Genomic DNA, 10887 nt, shown 5'->3' on the forward strand with positions numbered 1-10887 from the left:
AGTCCCCCTTTTAATCCCGGCTCCAGCCATAACTGCTGGTAGCGGCTAATGGCTGAGTGATGGCCACTTACTAATAAACAAGGAAAGCTCAAATGCTACAAGTGTATAGCTAGTAAAATTCTCCTTATAAAAGTAATAAGCTGCCTCTGACCAGAGCTGTTACGAGTTTAGAGAATGCGGAAAGGATGTGTTTGTCTTCTATTTAAACCTTCTGTGGTCGTTTTTACCACATGCTTAGCCAAGTCAGCATGCCAAGGTTTTAAAGCTAATTGGATTTCTAAAGCTCCTGATTTCTTTCCTTCCAGCATTCACTGTTTGTTTACATTCCCCTGGACTTATTTAGTATAGGAAAAAAACCCCAGAGTTTACAAACAGTAGAGGATGAAATAGAGAGTATGGTTATAAAATCAAGAGTTGATCAAGCTGGGATGGACCGCAGGCCTTCTGGAGGAGAGGATTAGGATGACAGTGAAAAAAGATCATCCAAAATCAACAGAATATAGTTCAATAAAGAAAATGAAAGGACAAATGGTTAAATTATAGCTGCTCCAGACAAGTAGCATTTGGTTATGGTTTTTGAGCATGTTGGTGTCTCTTGTGAGATGCCTGGGGCTGCATATCATAGCAGTGCCCAGGCTGCCAGGCTGAGGAACACCACGGGAATCACAGAACCCCACAGGCACAAACATGGTGCAGAGCTGCACATACCCACTTGAGAGTGTGAGTGTGTGTGTGCGCGCGCGCGTGTGTGTGTGTGTGTTTTGGGGGAGAGCACTTTGCTGTTGAGGAAAAAGAAATATCAAATAAAGAATAACTGACTAGACAATGATACTGCAGAAGGTAATGTGGGAGAAACAGAAATAGAAATAGAAATGCAATGCTGTTGCAAGTACAGCAGTTCTCATTCTTCAAGGAAGTCACACAGCAAAATCTCCCTTAAAAAGGGAAAAAGTGGTTCATACTCATTCCTCCATCCCATTCAAACAGGGAAATGAATGTCTGCAAATCAATACATTATTGTTATTAACTAAACTCAGTAACGCCTACTGATGTAAGGCCTGATCCTGTGTAGACGAGTTCTTAAGCAAGCAAATGAAAGTAGCAGACATACACCACTGCAGAATCTGACCATGAAGTATACATCCCTCTATAGATGCATTCACGTGTAAGAGCAAAGCTTAAGGAAACCATTTGCCTTGGCTCATAGGCTGAGAAAGGTTATTGTTTCTATTTTCTTATCCTAATTCAAATTCACAATTTCTTATAATCCACACTCTCTGATACCTCATATTTCAGATGAACAAATCACTTCTGTGATACCTGCATGAACTGCATTCACAATGGCTCAAATCTGAGAGACTTTTCAAGGCTCCAAAACCAGAGACTTATCTAGAATGGCCAAAATAAAACCACGACTTTACCTCTCTTGAAGCTTTCCTGATGGAAGAGGTAGTACAAATAGTGATCAGATATTATTAAAACCTAGAGTTGCTGCATCTTCTGATATTACAAGCAATTGCAAAGCGGAATAGCTATATTTGCATATTAAAGAGGCAGTGCCTCTGTGTTTAACCACAGATCTACTATCACTGGCACTCCAGGCATGGTAGGATGGTCTCTGATTGACAGGCAGAAGTTAAGAGATAATCTCTCATTTCCAGAGATCCTACTTTGGCCTACAGTCCATGGCTGTCTTTTGGACAGTGTCATACAAAAGATGGTGTTGATGCTTTAAGCATTGAGAGTTGAAAATTATTTTTAAAAACTTATGGTAAAACAGACCATTTGCAAGTTGGTATTTAGAAAAGCCATAGAAAAGACAAATAGGAGCTTTATTTGCCCAGCCCAGAAAGAAAAAGAAAGAAGAAACCTGTAGTTTAAAAAATAACAATAAAGAAAAGCAGTAGGATTAAGATTTTACATGCCTCATCCATAGCTGTCATATTAGCATAAATTCTTAGTATATCTTGAATAATAAAATGTGGAGAAGCAAGATATGGAAAATACATGAGATTTGGAAAAATTCCATCAATTACTTCCATTTTTGACACAAACCCTATATATACTTGTATATACTAGACTACCAGTATATGCTAGTCTTCTCAGTCCAGAACAGCTGTGATGACTTACACCAAGGAGAGCTTTCCTTTGTGTTTAAATTGCATTGCCCTCACATAAACATGAAAAAACTAAGAACAATATTAGTAAGAATTTTGTTCAGTGCTATAAAATTTACAGTAGGTAGGAACAGAAACACACTATTATTGTGATTTTGTCCAAAAGCGTGGCAGATTTTGCAGCTTGCTAAATAGAAAAAATATGAGTAAAGCTGGTGTTTGTTTTGCAAAGGATTAGCTGATTAAGGTAGCCTAGAAAAGTTAATCTAAGTCTGCTAACATTTCAGTTATTATACTTAAATATCTTCACTTTTCTCCCTTTCTTGCTTCTGAAATAACTGAGGCAATCTGTCTTGGGTATCGTTGGTAAATAATAGGATTCTAGCATGGAATTGAATAACACAGCTACAAAGATACTGTATGAACTTCCATTGTATTTTTCTTTTGTTACTTACAGACTAATAGTTGTTGCTTTTCAGTTTTCAGGCATCACTGGAAAGCCCATCCAAAAAGCTCAAAATCTTGCGATGGGCTATGGATGCATTTCAGTGATGCTGCTGAAACACTCATCACTTTTTTCATGTCTGTGCTTCACGGACAGCTGCACTGAAGAACATGCAGCTGACATCCTGAATTATGGCCTTAATGCTTTAAGGCCATGTGCACATGTATAACTTTACTCAGTGCTTTCATCATGACTGACAACCTGAGCAACAGCATGTGTTTGCAAGTGCCTTTGGCATAAGGACCTTGTGTTACTGCCTTGCTGGATGCTGAAAGCAGTGTTTCCTCTGAAATTACTTCTCTCCTGTCTTTGAGTTCAATAGTTTTGAGATTTCCTCAATCTGCTGCCCAGTGGCTCAGTCTTGGGTTTTTTTTTCCTTGGACCTTTCTGATCACCTAAGACAGGAGTTGCTGCCATCCCTGAGGTTAAACAGTCAACACGAGCTGATTTCTTTGTATTTTTTTCTGTATTGCTTTGTGTATTTGTTTTTGCAAGTCTGTACACTTTAAGATTTCCTTTTGTTACTCTATCCTGCAAATCAAAAACCCGTACAGGTGGTACCCCAGAATTTGTGCAGTTTCATCTGCTTTTGTAACAAGCAAGTTTGTTCCAAAAAATAGAAGTCTGGTAATTGGCATCCTTTGAAAACTGAAAGGCTTAGATCAGGGCTTAAGGGAAGCTATTTTAGTAGTAAAATGAATCATCTGGGAATAACCTATCCTCCACGTGTTTCAAAACATTCTGTACAGGTCAAGAACTGCCCTTATGATGTTTAGTTTTACAGGAATTGGCTAGAAGATGGGAGGAGCAGGTTCCTGCTATCACCTGTGCGATTGAACATTGTACCAAAGATTGACCTGCAAGTGGGCAGAGGGTCAGATTGCCACATATATCATTAAATTGCCCAAATTCTGTAGAACTATTAACTAAAGGGCATCAAAGCTAGAGAGCTAGGCTAGTTAGAAAGGGAAAGAGGACGCAAGAGCAAAATGAGATGAAAGGCAAACCAAGCCTAAAGCCTTGCAGAAAGCAGAACCCAGTAGCACTGACAGCACTGGACCTAATGCCTTAAAGTGTTTCCCATGGGAAACCAAGTGGCCTAATTTGGTATTCTCGGTGCAGAGATGCAGAGGTTGGCCTGATGTAACATAAATCTGCATACTGTACTTGAGTAACATTTTATTTTAGGAATAATTTTGTATTGGCTGACCTGTGGCATACAGAATATTTTTATATTATTTCTCATTGTTTTATAGAGAGGTTTCAAAAGCTTAGTATGTAAGGATAGCCAAAACAACTGTATTTTCATTATGAGGCTCTTGGGACCTTATCCCCCTGCCAGTTAAATTGGAAGAATTTTGTTTCTGACTTCAGTGGGTAAGATCACAGGTTTTGTGGGAGGAGAGGGAGCTGAGGTCTGAACTGGGAAGTGAATAATGCTTTGCTCATCTCCACTGGAGTTTAGCAACAAGCTGGGGAAGTTAATATACTTCGGTTAAAGTACTGGACGTGGTTGAGTTTTCCTCTGGGCGTGTGTGTGTTTGGGAGAAGACTGGCAAACCCACTCTGATATCTCAGTTAACAGGAGTGAGACTAAACTTCAACCTAGTAGTCAGAGAGAAACAAATGAACCTTCATTTTGGATTGATTTCTTAAATAAAGGCGTTGGCATGAAATTGGATATTCCTTTGTTTAAAGGAGGGAGTTTAAATGAGTGTTACCTTATTTCTGCAGGGCTTTAGTCTTTAGATAAAAATAGTCTATTTTACTCAGCAGTTTTCAGCAATGCATATGTAATATAGTCCTGATGCCTAAGAAAGGATTTGTATGAAGGGAAGAAAAGAAACATTTATTTTAAAGAAGCGAGTTATTTACTCGTCATAGCTGAGTCACTGAGTTTTTGGCACAAGACGTTGTCTCAAAGATACATATGTCTTTATTTTATACTTTATGCTGTACCATAAATAATTTTGAGTGTCAACAAAACTGTTTATAAAGCCATGGAGCATTTATGAATGTGCTCAACAAGGATATTCTATAGCTCTATTGCTATCTGGAAAGAATATCTGATAGATTTGCTGCATCATCAGGTGCTCAACACTAAAGACAGCATGGTTCGGTCCTACAAAAAGAGATCGTGGGTCATTCTTCGTGTTGATCATTTCATGATGCTCAATACGTTAGAGTGTCAGGGCCATAATTCCACTCTGTAGCTGTATGCAGAGCTCTGTCAGAGAGCTTTCCTTGCAAAGCCTTTTGATTCTTGCTTGGAAAATGCTCTCTAAGTGTTAATATTATTTCTTTTCCTTTGTCATGGAATATTTATTCAAGTAATATCCCTGCTTTCAGCACCTCATCAGTTCCCAGTATGTATCTGCCACCTGATGCAGTAATTTTTCGCCTTGGTTATCAAAATGGGTAGCTGCAGAATACACAGAAATCCCAGAGTGGAAGAATTATAATTTTGTCTGGGAAACTAGTAGAAGAGAACACTAGTGGGAACACATTTAACATTAAGGAAACTCCTCTGCATTTAAGCAGATTTGTTAAGACATCGTTTGGGGTTGTTGCAGAAATAACGTTTACTGACTTGCCAAATGTTTTGTGGTTGGATGCTTAGAAATCCAGAGCTGCTCTGCTAACGCAGAGTTATGGCATTACTGAGTGAAACAGAGAGCAAAAGAGAAGTAGCAAAGATGTGGATAACAGGGTATGATTTGGGTTAATGGTGCAAATATAAGGTGTGAAAAATACAGGCTAAGGAAGAAGCCTGTTCTTCCAGTATAGTGAAGGTATGTATCTAGTCTGGGCTCAGTACCAGAAAAGTTTTGCAGTCCTGCACTGATGAGCAAGTGGTTTGTGATTAAAGCAGCCCGGGGCACATCTGGAGAGTTTTGTAAATTATCAGTACCTTTTGGATTCTACAGCTTGCCTATCACTGAAATTGATTTCATACCATTGTGTGCTTTTTGTAAGGGTTCTTAATAACATTTCATTTAATTTTGTGACAAAGCAAAAGATATCTGGTATGAAGAATGCAGCACACAGCAAACTCCTTCGGAAGTCTTTCTCCACTCCTCTACCCTCTTCTCCAGTTAAGAATGGCTGCATTATGCATCTCAGGAAAAGGTCCTTCCCCCACTTGTTTTAGTAAGCAATGCTTTAGTCATGCCCAGCATCATTAATTAACTTTGCACTGATACAGAGAGATGAAAAATACAAAGTTCTGAATGAAGTATGCTGAATCAACTAAAAGAGATCAGGGGCAAGGAACAAAACCGGTGCTATTCCTAGTCAGCAAAACAAAGGGAAAGTACCTACTCTTTCAATGCATTTGGATACTGTATTGGATACTATTTTCTCCCCATTTCTTAGAGTAAAGGCTGTCAGATGAGTTGGGCCCCTGAAAGGATTTCTAGACAGCAGACAGGAGAGCCAGCAGTCTGTACTGCAATGCCAAGATGCTGATTTTTTCACTCGTCTAACTAACAAAATGAACAACTCTTTCTGAACCTCAGCTCTGTGGGGCACCAAGTGTTCACAACACTGATGTGAGCGTGCTGGGGGTCACAGGCACTTGGTCTGTCTCAGGTCAGAGCCCACAGCAGTGCGTTTAGCCCGTCAGCACACCCAGCACTTCTGCCAGCACACAGTGTGCTGTGGTGGAGGATCTCAGCCTGTCACCTCACTGATGTCTTGGACAGAATTTATATGAGAGAGAAAATTGTATTGTGACAAGCAATAAATTCTCCACACAGGTGTCATAAGCAGCAACACATTAAACCACCCAGGAAAGACGGGAAGTTTTGAAATAATTTCTCAAAGGGAAAACTGACACTCATTCAAGAACCTGAATTGTTTCTCACATTGTTTCTACCCTGTGACCATAATGCTTTTAATGGACTGGTCTGCAACTGTGTTGGTTGAACAGCATCAGTACCTATACTGGCTTCTGCTAGCTAAGGATCTGCTCTATTGCAGCCACATTTGCTTTTTTTCCCTCAAAGTTCCTTCAATAATTCAAAATCAAGGATGAAATCTTCTTTATATGACCTACTAGCTAAATATCTAGTACTAGTACTGGTACCATGTGGTGAAAATATATTTCTATCCACAGGTATGTATTTTAGCAGTGAAAACGTGCTCTATGTTATAAACTTTCTTTAAGAGCCAGTATAAGGTCTTAAACTTCAATAGCCAAAGAGAACTTTGCTCACTATTTTTCTCCTGTTTGGAATTTATCACATCCTTAACGTTAGCTTTATGCAGATCTTAAATCATAAATATTTTTAACTTTATGATACAATAACCTAGGGATTATAAAGTTGCCCTGTAATAGCTTAAGCAGTTGTCTTGCAGTAAAGATTCTAGCCTAAATGATATTACTTAATGAAATTATAATTTTATAACACCTCACCAGGACCCAGTTGCTGAACAAAGTTTAGTTTTCTATAACAGTCTCTAAAAATACATGCTTACTACTTAATTAGAAATGTTTTGGTAGGGTAACTAAGTAAATGCAAATACAGAATGTTAATAAAGGCTTTTTCTCCCTTTTCTTTTTCCATCTCTTTCCATATTTAGGCTGCCAGATTGACTGTGTCTCAGAGACATGAGTTTTGGACAGATATTTTTGAGAGCTTAGTAATTCAATGTCTTTGAGATACTCCACTTCAGAGGCAGTACTAGTATTATTAGCAAATTTCACAAGGACTTGGGAACACAGAGCAAATAAAAAAAGCAAAGAGCCACATCAAATTCTTTAATAATATTTTAAAGTTGAAAGTGAACAAAGTGGCTGCCAGAAGCTCACATGGCAATCTCCTGAGATGCCTGAACTAAGACCTATTGAGAACCTTTCTGTGGAGATCAGTGGGCTTCCTGTGTTTGCTTTGGGATTTTGATCAGTGACATTTGAACTGAGAGCTAGAACTTTTTCAGCTTCTCAAAGTTCAGGGGAGTTTTGCACCTCATTATTAAAGCAGGTTCATTTCCATTTAAGACACTGAATAATGACAGAAGCCCTAGTGTATTTTAATCTGAACATCTAACTGTAAACTAAACAAGAAGAATAAAAAAGAAAACAAGAATATTTCAGCAATATTCAGAATATTGCTGAAACTCTTTTTGTGTTCTTATCTAGGATTTTTGTTAAAGCATTCTATAGAAATGTTTCTGAAACCTAATTTGATTCAAACAAAGACCATAAAGGGGGATTTAATATATAAACTCTGGTGGTATTGTCACTGATTTCATATCTGCCCTGTCACTGAGAAGGACTACCAGATGAGCAGGCTTTCTGCAGGCAGCACACTTCATGAAGTTTCAGCATGGCATTTTGAAAAAGCCATCAGAAGTAAATTACTTTCACTTCCTTTCAGCTGTTCAGTGCAGTTCTCAAAATGCTGTCTACTTACCATTCACCTGACTTTTTCCTATGATATTTTTGTAGTAAACAACTAACCCTCTTCCTCCCCCACCCCTCTCAGTCCCTTAATTACCAACTTACCTAGTGGCAGAACAATGAAGAAGGGTAGCCAGCACAAGATAAACATGCCAACCACAATTCCCAGTGTCTTGGCTGCCTTCTTTTCTCTAGAGAATTTAAAAAGTTTGAAAGCTAAGGAGTTCCTGGGATTGTGACCCTTGGGTTTGGCGCTGTTTAATGTGTCCTCCTGAATGTTCCTGTAATGAATCCGTAAAGTCAGCTCCTTGGAGTTGGACATTTCTTTCATAACCCCAGCTTCCAAGTTTTTAGTAGTCCTTTTTGCCACTATGTAGACCCGACAGTACATCACGAGGATGACAATTAAAGGAATGTAAAATGAGCCCAAGGAAGAAAACAAAGCGTAGAATGGCTCTTCAGTGATACGGCACTCTTTATCGTCCTTGGGTGCTGGTTCTTTCCAGCCCAAAAGAGGCCCAATAGAAATCACCATCGAAAGGACCCAGACACCTAGGAGAGCTAAAATTGCCCTTCTTCTTGTTACCAAAGTTGGATACTGGAGAGAATAACGTACCCCTATATATCTATCTATAGAAATTGCACATAGACTTAAAATAGAAGCTGTACAGCACAGCACATCAACTGCTGCCCAGATATCACAAAATATTCTCCCCAAAACCCAGTAGCCAAGGATTTCCAGTGTAGCAGAGAATGGAAGGACAGTAAAACTCAGCAGCAAATCTGCTATTGCGAGGTTAATTATGAAATAGTTTGTAGGGATTCTTAAATGTCTATTGCAAGCAACAGAGAGAATCACCAAGATATTACCTACAATAGCAAAGAGTATAAAGGCACCTAGTATAAGCCCCACGATTATCGCCCTACTGATATCCAAGGCAGGTGAATCCAGACTGCTTGCTGTCTCGTTGGAGTTGTTTGCAGAAAAATTGCCATTATTTAGTGCAGACACTTTCAAATATCCAGGTATTGATGAATTGGTTTTATCGCCAAAGTAGGTATTCATCTTAAAAAACATCCTCCATAGCAAGTTATGATTGGATCCCTTGCACAAGACGCTGACGGTTTGAGTTCAGTTGAAAGTTATCTCTCTACCCAAGAAGTTGCTGCAGAGTCCCGGCCAGTTTTAGATTGAGAACTCATCTCCCCAGCAAGCTGTCTGCTACAAGCATGTAAAACTTGCACAGCATGAAGTCCTCTGAAGCCTCTCAGAAATAATAGGCTGTTCAAACTTGCTTAATTTCTCATACAAACTCGTTTCAACAGAAATTAGCAGGCAGAAGTCTTGGCTGGAGCTTGAAAGTAGCTGTTTCAATCATGACGTCCCTGAAATAAAAGACAGGTTTGCTGTTTTCCTTTGTGGACTTGTGGTTCTGTGGGAAGGATGCCCCGTCTAGCTGCTGTGACAAGCGTCTCCAGGAAGGGTTTGTCAGCATTTAGGCAGCTCTGCCTGAACTGGCTGCCTGTGCTCACGCTGCCTGTGCTAGTGACATCATTGCGGCCCGCCCCAGCACAGCGCTAGAGGGCAATGCAGTTCAAGTTAAATCTTCCGTATCAAAGTCTGAAAGATAAACAAATGGAATATATCAATCTTAATTAAAGCATTTGCCACATAGATCTGTATTGCGAACCTTTAAAAAACTAGTTTCATTACCTGAGAAAAATATACTCAGTGGGATGTGGTGAAAAAAGCAATTTCAGTACAAAATGATCTATCGCTCTTTGTCTTTTGCTCACCAAGGAAATTTGATGAGTTTATTTTGTAATTCAAGTGAATCATATGCAGTTTTAGAGAACTAATCATCTCCCACCTTCTAAGGACAAATAGTTAGATTCCAAAAATCCCTGGTTTATTCATAGATTCAGTATTAAATGATAGCATAAACCCATACATGAAGTAGACTGCTTCTGATTATAAATTTCTGTTAATAAAGAAGAACTAACATTATAAAAATCAAAATCTCTATTAATATCTTCATGTTTGTTCTTTACTCCTGCGTACCAGGTACCTCTGTGGCTTCTTCTCCTCTTTTCTACCTAGACAGCTTTTCTAAGCATGTGTGCGTTATGAATCTCAGCCTCGAACAGAGCTGAGCACCCTTACCCACAGCCCAAGTGAAGGCAGTGAAAAGTATATAGTAATCTTTTCAAGGTATTCTTTATGCTTGAGTATCTTCCTATATCTTTGCTAAAGGCTGTGAGGTCTGAGACTATTGTTAACTCGTAGCTCTGGGAAGAGCTATCCTCTTACGGTATCCTATGAAGGAAAAAATAAGTAACAACTGATTTATTTTTTAGTTAATAGCTTGTAATGTTGAAAACAGTGGTTTCTTGATTTCTTTACTTTGTGTAGCTTTAGGTCACCAGGTGGGGAGAAATCTCAGATCATAATAGCTGAGTGCCATTAAAAACAAAAAGTGAATGATTAGCTGAACATATAACTGGCAAAATACTGTTCTCAACTTTCTGTCATCAGATTATGTCCTACAGCTGTTGTCTGCAGTACTCTGGGTTACTGTACATTGATTTTCCTGTTACAAAATGTACTGTGTTTAAAATAAAAGGTTCATTTTTATAAGGCAGCTATGGCCGAAAGTTGCAGCTGAGTGCTGGTTTTAAGGACAAACCATGTAAACAAAAGCTCTGGTTGAATTTTATTTGAAGACTGTATGGCAGATGTTTGTATAGCCCTTCCCAACAGCAGCCACTAACATTCAAAAACTTTTCTCTGAAACATTTACAAGAATGACATGATAACATGTCATGGAGTCACTGAAGGGAAGAGGAACAAACACTCAATT

General features: G+C 38.9%; 1 protein-coding gene across 1 annotated transcript in view; it reads right to left on the reverse strand.

The window, feature by feature from the left end:
• The window catches only part of ADRA1B (adrenoceptor alpha 1B), a 14945-nt gene extending 5841 nt beyond the window's left edge, over positions 1-9104 (reverse strand). The window contains exon 1 of the mRNA XM_010145029.1: positions 8132-9104. Coding sequence (XP_010143331.1) covers positions 8132-9104 — 973 coding nt within the window. The remainder of the gene's footprint in view (positions 1-8131) is intronic.
• Positions 9105-10887: the final 1783 nt, after the last annotated feature.

Source organism: Buceros rhinoceros, unplaced genomic scaffold (assembly GCF_000710305.1).
Source record: "Buceros rhinoceros silvestris isolate BGI_N320 unplaced genomic scaffold, ASM71030v1 scaffold15151, whole genome shotgun sequence".
Taxonomy (NCBI): domain Eukaryota; kingdom Metazoa; phylum Chordata; class Aves; order Bucerotiformes; family Bucerotidae; genus Buceros; species Buceros rhinoceros.